This window comes from Artemia franciscana, chromosome 7, assembly GCF_032884065.1.
Source record: "Artemia franciscana chromosome 7, ASM3288406v1, whole genome shotgun sequence".
Lineage (NCBI taxonomy): Eukaryota > Metazoa > Arthropoda > Branchiopoda > Anostraca > Artemiidae > Artemia > Artemia franciscana.
Genome location: NC_088869.1, coordinates 37929486 through 37953951, shown reverse-complemented (window position 1 = coordinate 37953951; position 24466 = coordinate 37929486). Strand labels below are relative to the sequence as shown.

The 24466-nt window shown below is 36.2% G+C and overlaps 1 protein-coding gene across 2 annotated transcripts in view; it reads right to left on the bottom strand.

Annotated features, from left to right (window-relative positions):
• Positions 1-1022: 1022 nt before the first annotated feature.
• LOC136029238 (mitogen-activated protein kinase kinase kinase kinase 5-like) overlaps positions 1023-24466 on the bottom strand; it is an 87602-nt gene continuing 64158 nt past the window's right edge. The window contains exons 15-20 of one of the 2 annotated variants that reach the window (XM_065707469.1): positions 20920-21191; positions 16395-16596; positions 13330-13413; positions 11660-11755; positions 8340-8466; positions 1023-1961 (exon numbers count right to left, since the gene is read on the bottom strand). In XM_065707469.1, coding sequence (XP_065563541.1) covers positions 1877-1961; positions 8340-8466; positions 11660-11755; positions 13330-13413; positions 16395-16596; positions 20920-21191 — 866 coding nt within the window. In that variant the 3' untranslated portion in view covers positions 1023-1876. The remainder of the gene's footprint in view (positions 1962-8339; positions 8467-11659; positions 11756-13329; positions 13414-16394; positions 16597-20919; positions 21192-24466) is intronic. The other variant, XM_065707468.1, reaches the window with a different exon arrangement.

Here is a 24466-nt window from a genome sequence, read left to right as displayed (position 1 = left end):
GAAGCAATTTTATTCTCAAGGAAGCATCAGCTTCCGACTGTAAAGCTAATGTATGATGGAATTGAGATACCTGTTAAAAAGAAGGTAAATATTTGGGTGTTATTCTTGATAGAAAACTATTATGGACTGACCATGTTATACATAAAATTAACTCTGCAAAACAATATTCTGCTCGTCTTTTAACGGTTGCCAAGAATACTTGGAACCTGAATCCACATGCACTGAGGATGCTATATAAATCAGTAATCGAAAGCCATATTTTATACACGTGTCCCATTTAGATCTCTACTGAGAAAAGAAAAACATTCAGCGAATGCTACGGTCGGCGCAAAGATCTTCTATGATCATAATTTCTAAATCTTTTAACACAGCTCAGACGCATGTGGTAACCCTTCTCGCAGGAGTGCTTCCAATGGATTCCAAAGCATTGAAATTAAGTATGTTAAGACAAGGAAAAAATGGTCGACCCCAAAATTGGCCAAGGGTATTGAGTCCTACTTTGAATGGAGCTAGCTATTCGGCACATCGTAGCTATTATACCGACCAAATTATTGCAAATTTTTGGGTCCTTCCTTTAATGATTTTTAGTGCATGTCAGCCGTTTCATATAGACCGTAAATCTTTAAAAGAGTTTTGTATGCAAAATGGTATATTGTGTTTAAAAATTCTGTTAGCATATGGCCGGCTAACCTTTTTGAAAATAAATATGACCTTATTTCTGCATCAAAAATCCACCCAAATAGCAAATTAACACAGGTTATTACAGGGAATAGCAGATTGCTTCATTTTTTAAATAGGATTGGGAAAGCTGACTCTACATTGTGCTTGTGCAGTCTAATGGAAACATGTTGTCATCTTCTATTTGATTGCCCTGTTTATTTACAGCACGTATAGTAATGAAGTTCGAATTAAGTGAATAAGAAATAAGTGTGTCGTTTGCTTTATCGTCAATAATTAAAATAACAGATTTTTATCCTGCACGAAGAGACTTGACTTCTAATTGTTGTTTATATTTTGTTTTCGGTAGTGTGTATTCTTTTTTTTATGTAGTGTCTATGTGTTTTATTTGTTTGATTTTTTTGTGAAATACCTGTTTTTGGTTTAATCACGAAATGAAGTATCTATCTATGTCCTGTATAATCAAGCAATCTGATTGCCTTGAGACTAACGCATAGAACTATGATTATACGACTGATTAAATTTGAAAACAGTTTAAAATAAGAAATATTCCAATTCATTCAAGATGAAGACCCTCTGGATCTTTTAACGTCATTTTGTATCCTTTTTTGATTGGCTGCAAGGTTCTTACTGAGATACTACTTTATATACACAGCAAATAATTATACTGTAATTCAGCCTCTTCCAAAGTCACTCCAGAATTTATTTCTTTAATCAACCCTGTTGAGAACCTCTTCCCTAAACGTCATATTCTCAATTTTCTCTTATTCAGATGACTAAATAGCATCTGAGCAATATATTCCATCCGTTCCTATACGACTAAATAATATTATCAAATTTAATGTCTCTCAACATATTAATGTCTCTCAACATAGTTTTGCATGGAATGTGTTTGATTTCAGACGGCCAAGACTTCCCAAAAAGGGAGCAAAAAGGATAGGCAGAGATTAAGAAATTATACGAAAAATGTAAAGCCTAAAATAAAGACATGACGAAAATATCTGATTCCGAAGAATTCGCAATAATTACGAACCATCATATCTACAAAACACTCACTAATAATACGAGAAACACTACCCATATTGCATATACAAATACATCTCATCCCCTATGATTAGGTAATCTTAAATAAAAAGTTTTTACACGTGGATAAAACAATAAAAAAAAAAGAATCAAATTGAATACAGCAGAAAAAACATCACTCATGCCCGGTTAAAAGATACAGATTTACACCCAATTCTGTTGAGGTTCGTTCCACATTTCGGCTCGAAACTATCACAGATCTGCAAAAATAAAATAATTTTAATTTAACAACACCGACTGTATGTATTAGATACTTTAGAAACGGTATAGGTAAAGAATATTTCAAATATTTCATGGTATCAAACTGTATGTAAGGAGCGACACGGCTCAATAGTACCGAAACACTAAAAAACGGAAGTTTGATAACAATAGATACATCAAAAGAATGTTCTTTTTATTCTGATTCCAAATATGTAAAATTTGTCAAGTTTAACGTTACCCATCAAAAACTACAAACCTGACAAAATTTACCTGGGTTTCAAAAAAGGGGCGAAACACCCCCAGAAAGTCAAGCAATCTTAATAAAAGTTGCACCATCAGATTCAATGTATCAAACCTAAGTGGAGATGTTTCAAGCTCCCATCTGCAAAGGCGTTGAATTTTATATTTTTTCTACAAGAAAGATCCCAGATGTGTCTTTATTGTGATGCGAGAGCAAAACTTTGGTTTTGTCGTGTTACCGGCTGTTAGGCTACAATCATCTTCAGCGATGAGGGGTTTTCGACTTTTGCTAGTTACAATGATGGGTTTGCAGCTTTTGTGAGTTGGTGTACTTAGTATTTATTGTAAGATCCTTACAGAATAACAACTTCAGCGTTTAATGGAAGCAAGCAAACAAAACCAAAGTGTTGCTCTCGCAACAATTTACTTGGTGAAGCCGAACAAATATTGCCGCAACACCTCACGTTGCAATACAACGTAGACCTAGTTTGTTTTTGTCGTTTTTTTTTCAGGGGTGATTGTATTGAACCAATGGTCCTAGAAGATCGAGAGAGGGATTATTCAAAAGTAAACTAAAAGTTTTCGCGCACTTTTGGAGTGACTAAAAATATTGGAGATCAACTAGCCCTCTTCCCATGGCCCTTTCCCCCCCAAGTCATCCGAATAAACTTTTGGGATAGGCATTTTGTTCAGCATAGTTAAAAGGTCCAATAGCTATACCTCTGGGGATGACATAATCCTTCTACAGCTCCTGAGGAAAGGGCTGTAAGTTATGAAATTTGCTCATTGTTTACATAAAGTATTTGTTATTGGAAAGTATACAGAAATTTTCCGGGAGGACATTTCTATATGGGAGTATTTTCTATGGAGAGGGAGTTTCCTGGGGTGAAATTTCAAGGGGAATTTTAAACAGTGTATTTTATCCAAATTTTCTGAGGTTATTTTCAGCGAGGATGAAATTACCTGGGGGGATTTTATTCGGAAGGAACTTTCCATGCAGGAACTTTTTGTAGGTGTATTTCTATGTGGTGAGGGAGGTGGATCTCCCAGCATTATTTGAAAAACGATAAGAAACGATTTACAAAAAGTTGTTTAAACTGAAAGTAAAGACCAACAATAAACTTAAACCAAACAGAAGCAATTCCATGTATGAAGAGGGGCTGTACCCTCTTCAATACCTTGCTCTTTACAATTATGTTTGACTTTTTTTTCTCAATTCTTTAAGAACGACTCCTTAAGCGATAGGGTCGTTTAGTTAGAATAAGAAGCTTTTTTAAAGTACTAAAATGCTTAGCGTGAAGAGCGAGGAAGGCCTATTGAAGAGGGGACAACCTACCTCGTAATAAATTCTGTATAGTTTACATTTTAATGTTAAACTTCATTATTTACTATTATATGGGGAATCAGATACCAATTTCAGAAGGCTAAATATTATAAAAAAATTATACCAAACTAAAGGCATTAAATGTTACTTTTTAATGTTATATACGGGTGACAAAGGTCAGGTGTGACACACCCTTTTTTTTAAAAGGTGAAATAATAGTAAAAAAGGTTACATGATATAAGCCTGTGTAGCACAGCGGATAGGCGCATTGGACAAAAGGTTACACGATAAAGCCCTGTTAGAATACTTAAACAGTAAAGTTTTATATATCAAAATTTGCATTTAACAAAAAGAAAGAAAAACTATACCCTTAGATTTGGAAAAAACATATTAATTCCCGATATTTTATATAGTTCAATATCCTCCCCCCTAATATTCATTGAAACATAATCTTAAGACTGACCTTTAGCCTTTTTGGACCCACCCAGCGCTGGACGTTCCCTCCTTTCACAATAATAAACTCTTTAGGTAATTTACAGCTATTGCCCCATGGAGGTTATTGGGGGTCTTTTCATCCGTAGAGACATAATTATTGGACCCTTTGACATTTCCAAACAAAAGGGCTAGCAGAAGATTTATTTTGGATGTCCCTGTGGGGAAGGTATGGGGGCATAAATTGGGTCAATATTTAAATTCTCCGTGTCTCACTTTATTGAAAAATTAGCAAACATACGTTTTTTAATTTCTATAGCCTCCCTCGCCCACTGAGAAAAACCCTTATCATTAGAAATAGCTGTAGCCTCATCAAATTGTATAAAATGTTCAAGATGAAAGAATGCATGTTCAGCCAGAGCCGAGACAAAAGTTTCAGGAGGCTTTCTAAATTGTAGGTTTTTTTTTCTATTGAGCTGCAATGCTCAATAAATCTTTCAATAAATTGTTGGTGAGTTCTATCAATATAAAACTTTCCACAAGAACAAGGAATTTTATACACCCCACTAACTAAATCTCCCCGGGTTATATCCTTCCCAGAATTAAGGAAACTACCTAACCCTTTGATGCCTGAATTATGAAAAAAGAATGGGAAAAATATTTCGGCCGTTTCCAGGCTTCGTTATGACCTATTCCACGACAGAAATGGCAAGAAAAAAAATGTATTGATAAAGATGATGAAATAAAAAAATGGTTCCCACAGGAACCATCCGGCAATCATGGCACAAAAACACTCTGATCGGCTACATAATGTGGTAAGTCAGAAAACAATTCCTGTTGGGTGTGAAACACAGGGACACTTCACATTTCACGCATTTCACTTTGGAATGAGCTTGTACACATACTCTGCATCTCTGTTTGCTCTCTATCCAATCCGGGAAGTGCCCCTGTCCATCGAGTCTTGTCGAATCTGGGGGGCGACAAGTATAATTTCTTTTTTTCTGAGAGTTGGCATCTGCGTCACTGAAAGGTCTACCTCTCTTTGGTGTTGCCAAAGATGAACCAGATAGAAGTGCACGTGCCACATCTGTCTTGAACTGTAGCAGGTTCATTGGTTTCTGCCCAGCAGCAAGACACCTGCGGTATAAGAGCCAGCCATTCACAACAGAGAGGTCAAACAAGAAGAAGAAGATCCTCATGTACCATTTGCTCTGTGACTTGAAGTCGATCCTGTAAAGCTCCAGCAACATGTCGGCAAGATCTACACCACCCATAAAGCGGTTGCACTCTTTCACACAATATGGTCGCTTGACATCGGCATACTCTTTTCGTTTACCATCCCACCGCCTACACGTGTCTTCTGGGTCTAGGGCGGCATAGGTCGAAATCAAGTGGACTGGCTTATTGTCATACCACTTCACCACAATGGCATTCGACTGCGTTTCCACTCGCCAGTCGTAAGAGCCTCTTCCTCGGGCTTTCAATTTGCTGTCTGATTCCAAAGCACAGCCTTTCAACCTGTTTGCCCTCACTGTGGCCAGTGTAAGTATGCCCTGATCACTTAGTGTTTGTGCCAAGTCTAACGAGGAGAACCAATTGTCAAAGAATAGCTTGTAATTTTTGTGCTTGGGTATTCCTCTTGCAAGCCGCAGGTCAAAATCAGCTCCAACTCCCAGGTCACTGACATGAACCGACCCCTTACCCGTATACATTTCAAAGTCGTAAACGAAACCACTCTCCCCAGCCCTTGAGATGAACTTATAACCCCACTTATGCGGTTTCTTGGGATTGTACTGCTTTAACGAAATCCTCTGTTTTGTCGGCACAATTTGCTCGTCTACTGCCCGGTGTTCTTCTGGGGGTATCTTCATAAAGTTATCTCTGATCATCTCTATCAGAGGACGAACTTTGTGGATCTTGTCGTGCCCAGGGTCTCCTCGTGGTTTCTGGGTAAGATTTTCGTTGAAATGAAGATACTTTTTGATCTGCTCGAATCTGTCAGGCGACATGGCATCAGCTATTACAGGGTAGCGCGTTTCGTTTGATCAGTAACTGCGGTATGACGGCATTTTCACTATTCCTGTGAATGCAAGGATCCCTAAGAAGCATTCCACCTCGGCAGATGAAACTCCAAATTCTTTGACATCTTTTTGAAGAGCGTAAATTTTCGTTTGGTCACGTATATGGTTGACCACGCCTTGGTAAAAAAACAGCCGTCGAAGTCGAAATCTAATGGTTTAGCATGGTGTCCGAACCAATACTGGGGCCGTTCGATCCAACCCCGTGGGTAGGGGTTGTTTCGGACATTTCAAAAAAATGAAAAAAAATAAAAATCTTTTTTTCCTTTTTGTAGAAAAATCTGAAAAAAAATCTCGAAGGTAGTCCAAACGGATACGCATTTTATGGTGAAGTCAGAACTGGAGAAAAGTCAATGGCTTAGAAGATATGCCGTTTCAAAAAATCGCGTCCGGGTCAACCCCGGTCTCCCCTACATTGTTATTGACGACGGCAACTCCCCCAGTTCTTGTCTAGATGGCTCTTCCGAGCGATAAAATTCGGAGCTATGCATGCCGGATGGTTCCTTGAAGCCACAGAACATGGTCAAGACATGGTCGAGCTCTCAAAATTTGATTCCAATGGTGTAAAGCAACTGTTTTCATGATATCTAGGCATCTCACACTGTATCCGGCTTACCGTCTCATCTGGTCTCGCTACCGCCGGATGGTTCCCAGAGGAACCACGACATTGGGGGGCGTTTCTATCCTCTGGTTTTCCAGCTATAGGAGTGTATGATAGCTCATCTGAACAAACAAAACGTCCTCTTTCTAAAACTTTTGGAATGAAAACTCTAGCACAATAAACAATAAAGTTATTCACAAAAAAGTATTCTCACCTTTCAGGAAAAACAAGCAAGGCTAGAGGGCACAGGTTCAAACTTCATTACCTCACACAAGGTGACAGATTACGGACTAAGAAAAATACAAACCTGTCTAGGTAGATCAGATTGAGACAATGGCAAACGGATTGACGTTAATAGGTCAAACGGTCAGGATTAAAATAAATTAAAAAGTTCATGGTTCCTGAGGGAACCTTCAGGCATCAAAGGGCTAATGGTCTCACTGATTGGAAACAAGTATCAATGCCATGTTTACAAAAATTCGTTTAAGCATATATATATATATATATATATATATATATATATATATATATATATATATATATATATATATATATATATATATATATATATATATATATATATATATATATATATATATATATATATATATATATATATATATGTACGACCACTATGGGGGAGGGGTGAGGAAGGGGCAGCCCCCTCCTAAAAGGTATAAATTCTGCTATTTCTGGGGCTTAATTTTACTCTGTACTTTCATTATAATAGCGTAGACCAGAAATCAAGAAGGATTAAACATCAATTTCTACCTCCACTCCCGCCCCTTTCTTAGGACCAATTCTGCAATTACCTGAAGGCTCATTGAGTTAGGATGTTTAGTATTAAAATGCACCCTTTGATGGGTTCTGTCCCCCTCTAAAGTTTTTACGGCAGCCCTTTTCATAAATACCTTATATCTTAACAACGAGCAATTTGCATAGAATACAGTCTCCACCACAGGGGCTGGAAAAGGGGTTGTCAAACTAGGAGGCATGGTTATTTGACATTTGGACTTTTTCAATAGAATGTTATAGGTTCCTATAACTTTCAGATTTTACGGTAAATCATAGATTTTCATTAGATTCTCTACTATTTTCATCGCGTACACAAATTTAAAATTTCTGGTTTCGAAAAACCTTCCAGAAATTCTCAAAGGTTTTTGTGATTTTTTATAATCTGAATCCATTTCAGTCTAGGTTTCCAGTCTTTCTCTTGCCCCCTTTTGGGCTATTTAGTCACAATATTCACATTTCTTCTCTGTTCTATGATTTCGTTATCGAAATAAATTCAAATTTATTATGAATAGTTTTCAAATCTCGTACCGTCTCCAAGTCACAGACCACTGATGACGAGAAAATATAACTACCCACGAAATCAGTATTGCTGCTCTACAACACAAAGAAATGTACTTTTTTGTCAACTAAAGAGATGATAGTCAATAACATGACATAAGAGGGCAGAGGAAAGACACCCCCCCTCTTCAAGGAACCATCATAGGACCATCTATGTTTTTTTTTTTTTTTTTTTAGAAGTAAAAGATCAAAACTAAAATTTGTCAAAATAGGGACTATAAAGAAGTAGCATGCCCAATAGTCCCCCACTTTGTAATGTCCTATCGCCAAATTTACGTAAGAATGGTTACTAACAACAATTTGGCTACCATAAAAAGACAAGAAATACAGATGAAAATCAAAAACTCACTTATCACTCCCTATGAGGGTGTATATCCTTGATCTATCTGCAATGTCCTGGGTTATTTCTCCATTTCGTAAGCTTTTTCCTTGAAGACCATGCAAATGAAAGGCCAGTACACTGTCAGTTAAGCAAACTGAAAAAAGTAAGAAGAAAAAAGGAGTCGAGATTTTGCCTCTGGAGAACTAGCTGAAGCAAAAGAAAATGACAAAGGGACACAAAAAACACTAAAACTAAAATCATCACCTTAGTATATAAAAGATATTTGGTATCAAGGTGTTGGTTCGGCACAATTCTACACTCTAGAAAAAATTGGCTGTTAAAATTCTTTTTTTTACCAGTTTTTTTTTCTTGCAAAATAATTTTACGGGTGGGATATTCTTTTCTAAATTAATTGGAAAAAAGGCGCCAATTGTATTATTGTCTGATTTTCATTATGGTTATCTATGATTCTGCATTTTTCTCCGACTATTTGTAATGACTAATAGACATTCCAAATATCAGCTAAATATCACATTTCCGAGTTCCTAGTCATTAATGCATCAAAAGCAAATTCTTTTTTAGTATATGATACAGCCTTTCCTTTTTTTAGTGTTTCGATTACTATTTACCCGGGACGCTCTTCTGCATATATACATTAGAATGAATGTTAGTATGTCTATCTATGTACGTGTGTCCTATATGCACTATTTAACTGTTCATTTGATTGTCATGGAACTATACGAGGTTGTCGAGTACACCCTTGCAAGGTTTAAGGTACAGAATTCCCCTTCTTAACATTTTTCGCGAAGACTAAAATTAGAGACCCCTGAATATGAAGAGTTGGGAGTTGTTTCCGTTGACATTATTCACACTTTCTTGATATTAATTTTCCAATAATGTCAAACGAATAAGTCAGCAATCCTATTTTTTTAAAATAATTTTAAATTTAAAAATGACATCGATATTGATCAAAGGGGGTCATTTTTCGCTAAGGGATTCTCTGCGGCGGCGGAGTTTTCAGGGGGATTATCCTTAAATTTCCCTTCTTTTGAGATCACAACAACGCACGACAAGTAAGCTAGTTATTATATAAGCTGTTTGATTTTCTGCCATCATATTTTCCAAGCAGTTTAACTTATTCTTATTTTCTACAGACTATCAGTTACATTTTCGACAAAGAATTAACTTCTTGATTTAGCCGCCATTTTCATTTGTCAACAAAATTTAGTAGGACAATTTTTTCCATAGGTTATGCTCTGCGTCCTTTTCAATTATGTACATGATTGTAGTTATCTCTTGACTCGTCAATTGTTATACAGCCGTGTTTCTTAAATACCATTTTCCCTACTTATACCTAAGTGTATAGATACATTGATAATATTATACCCATCTGATCCTCCAATAGCAGAATGTACGATCTTAATTATATTATGCTGCACGTTCTTCACAACTTGTCACCTTTTGTATTACTATATACGGAACGTACTATTTACAAATATAAAAAGATGCACAATTTTAACATATACACATTTTTGCGTGAGGGACACTGGGATTCCAATGATGAACATGGCCCGGGACGTAGGTGTGCTTGCCCCCCTTGTGGGGTAATGGGGATGACCTGGAACATTTTCTGAGTAATTGCCAAAACTTGAAGGATTTAAGGAATAGCTTTTTCTGGGGGGGGGGAGATGCACCATGGCTCCCAGGTATCTTGGAGACAGTGGCGGATCAAGGTGGGGGCACGGGAGGCACCCGTCCCCTTACGTAGTGGCGGATTTGGGGATAATATCATATTGCAATATTAAAAATAATATTTTTCGTTGAGGGTGAACAGCTTTTAATATTTGATGGCGGGGTGGTTTTTATAACATACCATTTTTTGCATCAGTATTTTTACATCATTTTAATTTCGACAGATTTATTAGAACTTTAACCCTCAGCAGATTATAGATTAAATTTACGACCATTCCTACGACCTACCTATTGCGTATAATCATTGAGGTTCCCTTTAAATTGCTGGTATTTCTTTGTTCGCAAGTTTATGAAAGCAAAATATTTTGCGTCCCCGCTAAAAAAAAAAAAAATCCTGGATCCGCCCCTGTTTGGAGAACTCTTCTAGGGAGCTATTTATTGCGATGGAATGTTTTATAGAGAATATTTTAGAGGTACGAAAGTTATAATCTCAAAGTGTTGAGTACTATTCATTGATTTGTTCAACTTTTTATATTTTCTTTTTCTGCATTTTTTTGTTCGTCACTGGCTTTTAAATACACATTTATGTATGTATACTTTTTATTACAATAAAATAAAATGTATACAATAAATATTACACCTCCTTTATCTTTTGTTTGCAGCATGTCACTAATAATGATGGTATGGGACAACCTCTTGCTCTTTCACACAGAGAGTTTGTATGCCCAAGCAAGTTTTACCTCGTCTCCATAGGACACCGTCTGGCTCCACTCAAGGTTTTTGAACTAGTCAAATTATTTACTGTTTGAGCATCTTTTTTAATTTCACAAGGTGCCAAGGTGCCAAATCTGAATTAAATTTATCAACGATTTCAAATGGAATGATCTTAACCCAAATGGAATCCAAAGTCAAGTATTCATGTTCAGAAAAGTCCCTTGAATGCAACAATTGTTTTTCAATGAATCATAACTCGTAATCTTACTATTTTGACGTACACGTTAACAATTCAATATTTAAATAATACTGTGAAATGACAAAACATATTACATAACTTACCATTTACTGGTTGAATCTGATTTGAATTATGATACAGTCGTAATGACAGGGGAACTCATTAAGATGTTAATTCCTAGCATTAAAAGCTATGATTTCTATTGAAGCAATTAATGTTATTACTATTATTTATCAATGAATTCGTCTTTGTCATTTATACTCGTATTCGCGATAATCAGAAAAAGTACTAAAATCAGTTTTTTCTTTGTCACAAAAAGCTGAAATCTTTCAAAATACAACAAAATAATTGTTTGAAGTATAAAGATTACGTTCGAAGAGTTAATTCAAAATAAGACTCAATTTAGCTGCGTGGATTGGAGTCGTGACGATTTTTCTGTGTTTGGTTAAATGTATCCATCCCCCTATATTGAGTTACGTAATTCGATACTTGTTTGTCGGGTTGACCTTTGTTAAATCACGCATGTGTTGACTATTTCGATCACCATGTTTTCATTATTATAATTATGTGTCAATTACAATTCTTAGCATTTTAAAGTTTCGAATCTAACAGGTTTCTTAAACACTATACGTAACTTTTGAGGGGATCGATTCTATCATCAATTTATACTGTAGAACAATTACAACACTAAATATTTACTAACCTAAGCCTTTTACTTCGTCGTTGAAACTTATTTCAGGCTGTAGGCGATGTGATCGTGGTCGTATTTTTCCTTCCATGTTTACAATCTTTACATAACCTGAAATTAAAGTTATTGACAGGAAACTATCACTTACAAAATTCTATGAATCATACTGAAGGATTTTTGGTCAACGTTGTCATGTTGTCATGATTTTTGGTCAAAAATGTCAACATTTTTGGTTGACACGTTTTTGCTTGTTTCTTCTCACTGGCATTTTCCAGATTGTAGTATTAGCTTATGCCTAGCATCAAAGCTTAAATAATTGGTTATTATTCAATACTTCATATAATTTCTGGAATGATTCACTTTAGACTGCAATCCAGTGAAAAAAGAAAAGAAAATATAAATTCAAACCCATACCAAAACCTGAAACAATGGAAAGGTACATATCAATTTAAAATGTAGGTAGCATTTTAAGTTATGATGATCTATTAATGACTGGAAGAGTTAAGAGTTACATTATATTTAACATAGACGACTCGTAATTAACAATGGGATAAATTCAGTGTCAGGATTCATTCCTATCGAAAATCCTTTGCTTTACCATAATTAATTACACAGCCGTTTAAAATAAATAAAACAGGTAAAATTTTACGACATTTTGCTAGCTAGTTCTCGTTTTGACGTGCCATTCTCACCTTTATTTGAAAAATTCAGTCAAAATATTTTCTATAAATATTTTATTTTCTAATACTAAACTGGGAGTTTTCAGTAATAAAAATGAGCAAATATCAGGCACTAGGCATAATTTTTTTAAGAAATGACAATAAGCTGGACAACAAGCACAATATTTAACCATTCTAGGGAAAAACTGACACCTCTATAGAACAAAATCTTTTTCCAACTTCTACCGTCCTGGGAAAAATTTGAAATACTTATCCTTCTCTCCACTGGAAATATTTCTGCGATACTGCAAGAATGTTGTACGATACAATAACTCTATTCCTGAAGAATAATCTTTAATAGTACCCTTAAACAAATGGAGAAGTCTTCTCCAATATTGGACATACCTAAAATTTCTTTTCTTATGTTTGTTATCGAAAATGACCTAATATCTCTCCCGACTCTATACATACAACTTTTACTAAAACTGCTTAGATATTTGAAACTGCGTGAGTGTTTAATATATCCTTGCAGGTTTAGTTGTTTTGTTTTTTTTACCTTTTACAAGAAAGACAACACGATTTTTGGCCGATAAATAACTTGATCACATCAGCCATTCTTATACAAACCATTGGTTTGTGTAAAAAAAAAAAAAAAATTCATAATGTTAATTTGATTGCCCCTAACAAAAATGTTGACTTGGTGCTAAAACGACAAACATGGTGCTAAATTGTCCAAATCTGCAACGTGGATAATAATTCAGCCCAAATTATGAGAGTGTATTAATCCCTGGTGGTAGAAGGACTTCACAATAAAACATTTCTTACATATTAACTAGCTAAGTGTAAAATCATTTTTTCGGCTTCCAGAATAATATCGTTATGATTGATTACAGGCCTTTTCAAATGACTTATTCAACTACTCTTCTGAGCCTCTTTAAATACATTCAAAATAAAAATATAAAAACACCAAAGTTTCTAATTAATTTGGCGTTACTAGTAACTTAACAGGCTCCTTATCGTACTTACGGTCATAACAGACTAGAATGTTATCACTATCCAATTGCTTGAGACACACAACCGGTAATTCGTCACGTCTTGGAACCACTGTAGCTAAAAAGAAATGAAAACTAATGAAAATAAACGAATAGAAATACAAGCCTGTCGCATAAACATATTTAAACATTATTAGAAGTAACCGTACAAAAAAAAGCTGTTACTTAAAAAACGGAAATGTCACAAAGCGCAAGACGATTTTTATAGTAAAAAAAAAACAACAACAACTTAAATAAGGATATAGCCTACCATTCCATGTTTCCCCAATATCAAGGAAAATCACCACAAACAAACCATCAATCTGCCCACATCAATATAGACAATGTATTATAGGATTATCGTTTCCCGATTCTCGCAACTTCTGCGAGATTCTTGTTTCTTGTTCAGTTTCTTGAGAAGAAATTTAGTTTCTTGTTCAGAAATATAAAACCCTAGACATTTTTCTGTCTGATCAAGAGCAATGTGTCCTCTCCCATATGGGGGCAGGTTTGATTTCGCCAGAAATATTGCCGGTCCGCCGAAGGAGCAGTATTTGTCATATATCCCTACTGACAGTTTTAATAGTATTATAATTAAATACTATACTAATTTTAAATTTTAAATATTTCAAGTTGAGTTATTGGTATCTTTTGAGCTATGTAAGTATTTAATATCGAATAATTAGTACTCTTTCTTCAGGATGTATTATCTCCTTTGTCTCCATTATCACTTATATCTCCATTATCTTCTTATTTACGACATTGAAATACAGCCTTGACAAAGTGAAGCTTACTCTGAGAAGTGAAAAGGCACATTGATGTCATTTTTTTCGTTATATGCTGTTAGTCCTTTATGTTCCACAGGAAAAAAAAAATCCTACTTTGAGGTAAGGCAACGGAAAAGAGATAAGATAGATACATGCTGAGAAACACTACGGGCCGATCGTACTATGGAAGGGAACTATGTTATGGGAAAAATATTTTTTATGCGAGGGTTAAGTAGTGTGTTTTAACGAAACGGCGAAACAACTTAATCATTCTGTAATCTACACTTTGAGCCTGATGTTTAGTAATGAAGACCTGAATGCGATTATAATTGGATTTTGTAATTTTTTATTTAGATCTCATACTGAGTGGGATAAATTTACGAAAATAGTTAGAAAGCAGACAAAATTTGAAGGAAGAAAGCTTTGAAAGCAGGTAAGGATATTAGCAAAAAGCTTTAAACTTCGCACAAGAGGTAAGGACTTTTAATAGAAAGAAAGATTTCGGTAAACCTAACGAAAACACGAAAGTAGTAGACAAGGATTTAAACAGTGAATTAAGGGGCTTTAAAATGGGGACTTTTGATAATATTGCTCGGAAGCTGGAAGATTCAGCTGGACAGTATACATAGTAAGAGATGTATTGGTAAGTTAACAACTGAAAAATCGATAGTCACGCCAGACTAGTCTCACTTAAAGCTAGAGACGAGAACTACATTCATAATAAAGAATAGCAGGGAGAGGTAATCAGGACATTTTGAGAGTGGGTTAGCCGTGATGAAGTGGTAAAAAATTATATAGACAATAGCAAGAGAAAAATGCTTGATAATTTAGAAGTGAAGAAAGATTCATTGAGTAAACAAGAGTTAAAGATGTATTAATAAAGATAAAAATAATCAGGCTAAGGGTATTGATGGTACGGTGATTTAGTTTTTAAAATATCGTAGTTAAGAAGTAAGGGATAAGATACTAAAAATTATCAATAAGACTTCTAATAACGGGGAAGTACCAAGTAGTTATAGGAGAAATAGTAATTGAACGGGTTTATTAAAGGTGATTTCAGTAAGAAGTAAATTACTTAGCATGATGATACTTATTACACCAAGAGACGCTGTAGTAATTAACAGATGCAAAACCACTTAATTTAATATGAAAAGAGAACCTTAACTCACAGGAACATAAAAAGTAAAGTAGTCAAGGTAAAAGGGCTTTTCCATAGCTCTTCCCTTTGGAAGAATAATCAAATCAGTTTTTGATCTAAATTTAGGATACTAGAAGCCATAGCAATGATCATAGTCAATTATGCTCTGAAAAGGTGGCCCTTCAAAAAATTGAGGAAGACATGCTAAAAACTTTCCGAGGGAATAGCCCAAGAATATTTTTAGGGCACTTCTTTGAATGATGATATATCATAAAGTAGGCTGCGTAGCAAAAGTGGTTCGATAGTATGGTTTAGGACTACAATGAAAGAAGTATACCTTTTGACGTTACAGTTACGATCCATTTCCATCGAGAAAAAAATCCATACATGAAATAATTATGAATAAAAAGATAAAAATAAAAGTTAAACAATAGAAAAACGAAAATAATTATGCAAGTCAATATTCATAGAGAAAACTTGAGAACCTAAAGGATGTCTCAAAAAGAACACCGAATTTGAAAAGCCTGTTAAAATAAGGTGCAAATGTGTGTCAAATTCGATTTCTAGTAAATTCAAATCCAACGTTCTTTTTGAGACACTCCTTAGAAGCCAACTAAACATTAGTAATTTAAAATAGCTCAGATTAACCGCCAACATAATTCCGAGATTTATCGAGGCGGAGGGAGGAGGCAAATATTCGAAAAAAGTGGCAAAACAGGGAAAATTATATTGAAAGTAAAAGAAATTATTTACCAGTCATTATAACCAAATCTTTAAGGAGGGGAGGGACACATGGTCAACCCCCCAACCCCTACCTCGCATACTTGAAAGCCAACTGCTACATACTTTGATGGCTTTCTTTCAATATTGAAAGATGTGTATTTACATGTTTCACTACATTATAATCTCTGCTGTACAACAATGACAGATATCAAAGATAAACAGTTTGAACCATGTACAATCACCAAAAAGGGTGTTGTAGGCAAGCAGCTCACTCACAACTATTTAACTTTTACAAAGATTTAGCCATTACAGCAATAGAAATGTAAGAAAAATAATAGAGTTTAAAAGAGGTCAATAAGCATTGTTTTACGGCACTGTTTGTAATTAAGTATGAGGGGTTGTGACAAGAAAAGATTAAGGATTTTGAAATACCTGTCCCGTCCATATCATCATCTTCTTCGCGCTGGAGCCATGTGGACCCCGGCTGAGACTCATTGAGATCAATAAGCTCAAAATTCAACTCATTCCGACTGAGCGCTCTTCGAACACCAACGCAACATATTGGATATTCTTTTGAAGGACTGATAAATATTTCAAATAACGACAACGGAGAAGGCAGCCAGCATTCAAACCTCTAAAAATCAGACAAAAAAACGAATATTTTTTTTACTCGGGATAAAATAAGCGATATTAACAGGATGTTTTACAGCAAATTTGAAAATGGAACCAGAAGCTTTCTAAAACCTACAGTTTTGCGTTGTGCTAAAAAAAAATTCTTTGAAAGTTTGAAATTTTGGATTTCTTAAATAATTTTGATGGTTCAGAAAAATTTTCCACTGGAATTTTTTTTAATGAATTCAGAAATTTAACCAGAATTGACTATTTCTAGCACAATTCTTTTTGTAATTCTTTTTACAATTTTTACCCTCGTCATCTCAGTTCAGCTTGTTTTGTGCTGGTTTTTCCGAGTTTCCTGCAGTGATGGTATAAGTAACCAAAGACTTAGTTTTCCTGGCCTTGCTTAGTGCTATTGTCATGCAAAGTAAATATGAGAAGATCACCCTATTTGAACTTTATTCACCTTGCTTGGTGGTGGCGCCACCTACCTTTTGTAGCTTACTGCAATTTGGACTTATAAAAGCGCCCCCAGATGGCTCTACCATCGCCACAACATCTATCAAACGTTCTCACCACGGGAACCGTGGTGGTAGACTCAAAAAGGGGATGAAGATGCCAGTGTTAATTTAAACTAGGACCAAGACTAAAGCCCAACCGCGTAGACCAGGTTGCCTGGTACCAGTAAATTGCTTTCCTGCTCATAAAACGCCGCCTATGCTCACTCCTTGGTATAGCTAACCGGCTGTGATTAGCTATACCTAGCTATACGGAAGCTGCCTAATATACTCATGTGTAACGCGCGTTCCTTGGACAACAAAATCGAGGAACTCGAAGTTATAATCAAGCAGAACAAAGCCTCAATCGCAATAATAAGTGAATGCTGGGACATTACTTCTGAGTCAGCGCGCATTAAAGGCTACACTAGCTACTTTAATACTCGTCGAGACCGTGGCCTGAATTGTCGTGGAGGTGGCGTATGACTTTATTTTCGGAATGATCTACCGTCAAAGCTGTTAAGCGATCCAATTGATTCCGACCATGAGATATTGTGGACAGAATGTAAACCAAAACATTTATCAAGAAGATTCTCGTGTCTGATAGTCGCTTTGGTCTATTACCCTGAGAGTGCCAGGAGCAGGAAAGAACCTATTGAGCACATACAGTTTTTCGTAGACAAAATTCGCCAAAAACATGCCTCTGCTGCCTTTGTGATTGCTGGTGACTAACCAAACCAAAAAAAAGTGGATTTCCAGAGTTTTGGATTTGCGTCAAGTTGTCGAAATACCGACCCATAAGAGTAACAGCATATTTGACTTGATCTCAACGAACCTTACATACTTCTTTGATGTACCGCGGTCCCTAGGACCCCACCAGAATCCCCATCATCATTTCATAATCTTCTGGGAAGCAAATTCAGCAATCCCCGAAACTAAACAAGTCAAAACTAATATACGACCACTAACAAGAGATTCGACTTCTATGTTCGTCGCTGGATCGGCAACTACGAATTGGATGACATTTGTTCCGAGCCGAACATCAATGTCAAAGTCAGTAAGCTGAATAGCCTACTTCAGGAGAATTTCCATGCTTGTTTACCAACTAAAGTCATTACCGTTACAGATACTGATAAACAATGGATCACAAGTGACCTCAAGGACCTAATTAAGACTCGATGCCGCCTTCACAGCAATGGCGATTCGGTTTTTTCAGCCAAGTTGCGCAGCCATGCTGTCAAACTGAACAGGCGATCGAAGAGACAATATGTGAAGGACAAAATTATGCCTTTACTTATGATAGGTCCAAATAAATAACATTTGTCAGTAGAAAGACTTGCTGGTAAAACGACACCCAGTGACTTAAGGGTAGTGAAAGAGGATGGTACCTTGTTAACGGCTACGGAAGTGAAACTCCTTTTTGTTGGCATCTGTAACAACTATTCGTCAATCATCAGTTCAGAAATCGAGTCTCTCATTAATGAAGCAGGGATTGATGATGTAGGAAAAATTTTCCGAGTTTGCCGTTTACAAGGAGCTTCAGAAGCTCAATAAGAACTGTGTGTCCTACCCTGGCGAGCTTCCATTAAAGTTGTTACAAGAACTCGTTATTTTCCTTGCCAAGCTAATCTCCTCCATTATTAACCAGTGTTTCCAAGAGTAAGTGTTCCCTAGTGCTTTGAAGAGAGCGTACCTTCACGTCATACCCAAAGTGAAGGGTCCTAAATCTTGTGGCGAACTCCGACCTATCTCAATAGCCCCGAAACTGTCTATGGTTGCAGAAACGTTTATATACCGCGAGCGGATGTCACAGATTTCTTCTCCTTACCCATATAAGTACGGATGCTTGAAAGGAAGCAGCATAGCTGTTTACTTAGTGAAAATGTATCGAGTGGCTTGACCGAGGAAGAGCGATTGACGATCTTCTCATAGTGGATTACCGAAAAGCCTTTACCTTATTTGCCATTTCATAGCTAGGACAAATATACACGCAATGGGCGCAAGCAAGCATATTCCCCTTCTAGCGATCTATATTTTGCAAGACTGTTTCCAGTGCGTCTACAGCCTTTTCCCTGGAGACACCAACACTGAATGGGCTGAGCTCACGTGTGGTGCTCCAAGACACAAAACTTGTAGCGCTGTTATTTTTAGCAGTTAAAAACTTTGTCCTTTCTGAGTTTGAGGACAGGTTTAAGTACGTAGACGACTTGTCAGTTCTTCTGAAATATCTCATTGAAAACTCCGAGGCACTTTCGCAATTCAGTGATGCATTAATGGGCAACTTTAAAGACCAATGTACTACCAACAGCCTTCAAATCAACAAAAGAAAATCCGAAATCCTTCGGTTTAATCATCTTAAGAGGGACTTCGTCAGTCCTCTCCCACCGTATCCTAGTGCATCTTCGGCTGTAATTCTCGGTGTTACATTTAGCGTTGACTGCTCATTTAGTACTCATGTTGATACAATCACTAAAAAGGCAAATGGTGCGATGCGTACCCTTATCTTACTACAGCGTTGGGGTTTTTCTGTGTCCCAACTTAAGACGGCTTATCTTACATACATCCGACCAATTCTCGAGTATGCTTGCCCTGTATGGGGCCCTCAAGTAAACAACAGAAGTTGCCTAAGCGATCAACTTGAGTCACTACAAAAAGAGCCTTTAGTTATTCTATCAGACGCATGTAATGTAAGTTACGAATCGGCATTATCTGTCGTACAACTACCGTCCCTTCACGAACGTCGTTTGGGTTTGATCTGCAAATTTGGCCGATTACTTCTTAGCAGGAGGAATAAAATAAACACAAGGTCAGCTAACAAAATGACACTGGAATTGCCTACTCAAAGAAAAAATCGTTTTACCAATTCGTTTGTTCCTTTCTATATGTCAGTGTTCAATAAGTTATAGTCTCGTGTTCTGTTTTTTTTTTTTTTTTTTTTTTTTTTTTTTTCGTTGTAAGTACTAGCGCCATTTAGTAGAACTGAACTATGATTGCTAGTATATATAAAACTTTTACTATTAAAACTATTCCTATAACAATTGCGATTTTCTTGGTGGAGTTTTTGGGATCTCAGACAAAATACAAAAAAAAATCTTTGGGTCTAGAATAAATCAGATTATATTTTTGAATGTAGCACGAAACGACATTAGAAGCCTTCCTTAACACTTAACCTTATTTCTTTTCTTTTTACAACCATCATTCAGTTTTTTTCAGCCGAAGAGGCAAGAAGGACGATTTTGACATGAGAAGTGACAAGAAAAAAAATAATTATCGTCTTAGCTTACTTTGTTCATTATTTATTGCTGTGTTACAACCTAATGATAATCCTTTCATATAATGGAAGCATGACAATTTTGTTCCCAGCTACAATGTCAAATTGTCGTACTTCACAGGCTTAATTTAGGCACCTTTGTACTAGATCATATTTATTTAAGGTTGAAGTCTGGTGTTTAAAGCAACCAATTAAAAATTTACCGAATAAAGCAACCATCAGGTTACCTAGATACGAAAAATCTCGTCCTTCTATTGGTTGATGTTTGATACTACGGTTCCTCAAATTATCGGAGTCGAGCGAACGATATCCTTATTCTTCAGGTACAGCAATTCGGCTCTGAAGCATAAAATGCTTGGTAATAATGGAATACATTAAAGATAATTAATTCTCAGTTCTTTGTCTTCATGCTTGTACCAATCCATTTTTTAAGTTTTCAGTGTTGCTCTTAATTCAAATTACCAATATGTTTATAATACTAACAGAGGATAAATTTAAATATTATTTTCAGTATTTTCAGAAAAACAAAACAAGATAAGTTTTTCATGAAATGATATATTTATCACTTACTAACCTTTAGAAGCATGAATTTATTCAGTGGGTCATACCACTGCATCAAGAAAATGCCAGAGGATGTGGCACCACAGAGGTATCTGTATCCATTGTAAGGGTTTCTGGCAGTGGCACATTTCAAGGAGCCTCTAGTATCAGGAACTCTGACTGTAATGGCAAGTTTTCGGGGTATTAAAGACTCAGGCAAGTTGAGTTTGGTCATTGGAAATTTCGGACCAGCTTTAGCGTGTAAAGGTACTAATTCATGTCGATATAACTGCTGGGTTTTATTTCCTGAAATGACAAGAATTTTGGCTAAACAATGTAATTAAAAAAATTAGAAATCAGTTAATCAGATAGAACATTAGAAAATATCCTATGTCGCCTGACCATTAGTTTTAATAGTATGCGATGCCTCGTGACGCTTATTCCATTAAATTGCCTTAAATTGCAGCTAGGAGCAATCTAAGGATTTCTCCTTGTAGTGTTCCATAATGATGACTTGAGTTATATACAAAGTTTATTAGTGACCAAGTGCTGTTCCATGTTCAGCAGCATCCCAATTGAGTTTACACTCTCTGGAAGACCACTCAGCATCAAGCCTTCGTTTGAAAATATCAACGGATTTCAGCAGTACCTGTTTCATTAGATAGTTTGTTCCAACTGTTGACAATACGTGATGAAAAGAATTGAGTGCGGACTCTAGATATTGCAGACTACTTGACAAGTAGTCAAGGCAACGACAGGCAACGAGCTCTAGTTTTTGAGTTGATACCAACAGTAAGGAATATTTCTGGGAGAATATTAGCCCTCAACAACTTTTAGACCAAAATAACATCCCCTCTATTCTCATGTAAACAAGTGAAGAGAGGTTCAGCTTTGATAGTCTTACAGGGTAGGAAAGCTCCCGCATGCCAGATATTACTTTAATGGGCACGTCTCTGCATATCTTCAAGGACTTTTATGTCTTTTTTAAAATATGCGGAGGCAAGAGACATTCCAACTTCAAGCTTGGAACGCACAAGTCCCTTATACAGAAGACAGATGATTTTAGGGGAAAAAGTGGAAATAGTACACTTAATCAGTTCCATGGATGAAATAGCCCCAGCAGCAGACCTTTTAGTATGACGGCTGAATTTTAGTTCATTGTCAATAGTGATACCAAACTCTGCTCATTATTTACAGAGGAAAGTGGGTGGCCAAAGAAAAAATAAGGGCGGCAAGGATTCAATTTGCCAAAGTGAATGATATTACACTGACAACATTGAATTCAAGAAGCCAGGCCTCAACCCATTGAACCGGGAAAGGAAGATTAATTTGTAGCAGGGCATAATCTTCACAGGACAAAACTGGTCCAAGAAGCTTCAGGTCGTCTGTACAAAAAGTTGATTTACTGCTGATAATGGAAGGAGCATCATTGATGAAGATATTAAATGGCGTAGGACCCAAAACACTTCCCCGAGGAACTCCAGTCAGAAAATGCGTAGAGGAAGAAAGAATATGATTACCACAGTCATTAAATAACTGAACACATTGAAATGGCAAATAAAGAAAACCAAGTATTCCAGAGCAGGGATTTCTCTTCAAGCTTGACTGCACGTAATTTAATTGCAAGTCGATTGTGACACACTTTGTCTAAAGCTTTAGAAAAGTCAAGCAGAATCTTGTCAGCAGGCACCCCAATATCAAATAACTTGTGTTGTGATCACACGATTTAAGGAGATTGGTGTCAACAGATCTTCCTGAACGAAAGCCATGTTGTGAACTGTGTGAAACATTATTTGCTTCAAGGTGTTTAACAACTGCAGAATTGATTATTTTTTCAAGAACCTTAACAACTGCTGATGTCAGGCTAATGGGTCGATAATTTTCAGCAAGTTCCTTTCTACCTTTCTAAAATAAAGGAATGATATGCGTAAAGGAATGGAAAGATTTAATGATAGACTGAACAGCAGGGAAAGAGTTTGACACAAAACCGTCTGACATTCATGTAGGATACGTGGGTGAATGCCGTCTGGACCGGCAGATTTATTGAGTTAGAGGAATGTAAGTTCATTTAGAACCAATGTATCTAGTAATCAGAATTGGTTCCATCTTATGTAATATATTATATTAAGAAGGTGTGGGACAAACAATACTGGAATTGGAGGATAAAACAGATGAGAAATATTGGTTGAAAATGTTAACTTTTAGCTTAGGATCTGGGACTGTGCGTCCGCTACTATATTTTTGAGTGGCATAACGCCAGAAAGATTTACGGTTATCCTTAGCTTTTTCAGCCAATTTTTCCTCAAATCTTATCTCCAACCCCTTTATTTGGTTGGTTGCTTGATTACGAAAAGATTTGAAGACTTGATAATTTTCTGTAATTTTATTTTTTCTATAGCGATTCCTTGCTCGGTGTATTCTGTTGATTAGCTTGCTTACTTTAGTAGTTAAAAAAGGTAAACTTTTGCCTGTTTTGCCTGAAAAATTCTGGTACAAGGCTTTTCAACATGCTGAATTTTCGTTTTTACATTTGACCAACCCTGATCAATATCATCAGTATTAAGCTTTTTCCAGTTTACATTGGCAAGTTTTTCAGAGACTAGTTTGTAGTTTACAGATTTTTGTTGCTTAGAAGAAGGTTGTTTGGTTGGCAGACGTAATTCTGAAATAATTGCTACATGGTCGCTATTACAAACAGGTGTGGTTATTACATTCTTAATAAGAAGGTTAAGGTTACTGAGAATAACCAGACTAAGAGTGTAGGACACTTGACCTTCCCTGAAACAAGTTGGTTGTGAGCTTGTTTGATAGAGGGAATCATCAGAGAGGGCAGAAAAAAAAAGGAGAATCTCTATTACAAAAACCTGGTCCATCAAACCATTGAATTTCAGGAAGGTTAAAGTCCCCCAAAAAGACAAGATCATAGCTGGCAAAATTAGACAACACATGAGATAAAGTCCAAAACACAGGGAGTACTGGGGCTTCTATAAACAACACACACTACAATTGAGATTGATTGATAGTGTGTTTTAATGTAAAAAGACTCAATTCCATCAGTAGCCAGAGATTTAAATTGAATGCTACTAACCTTTAGTCCATCTCTTATATATAAGCACACTCCTCTTAGGCAAAGTGAGGAATTCAGATTAAAAAAGCATTGATTTTGATTTCATCAGGAGATAAAACTGACAGGCGTTTTTCGGTGAAACTTCTGTAATTGCTGCAACATACACCTCTTTTGATATCACACGAAAGGAAAGTTCAAAAAGCTTATTAAGGTGGCTATAAACATTGGAGCAAAGGAACCTCATTCCTTGTGAGGTAGGAATCTGAGAGGATGTAGGACTAGAGTGAACAGGAACCAAACGACTGGTAAGATTGTTGGATACAGCACTATGAAACGACAAAGATGAAACAGCTGGTGAGCAAGTTGTTATAGAAGAAACAAGAGAAATGCATCAGACAGGGAAGCATTATTATGATCACTACTAGACAGTTGAGAGACAAAATTTGGTGATGCGAGTTCACAAACATTTAACAATTAAAAGAGGTAGAAGGAAGCACAGACATTGGCGGGACAT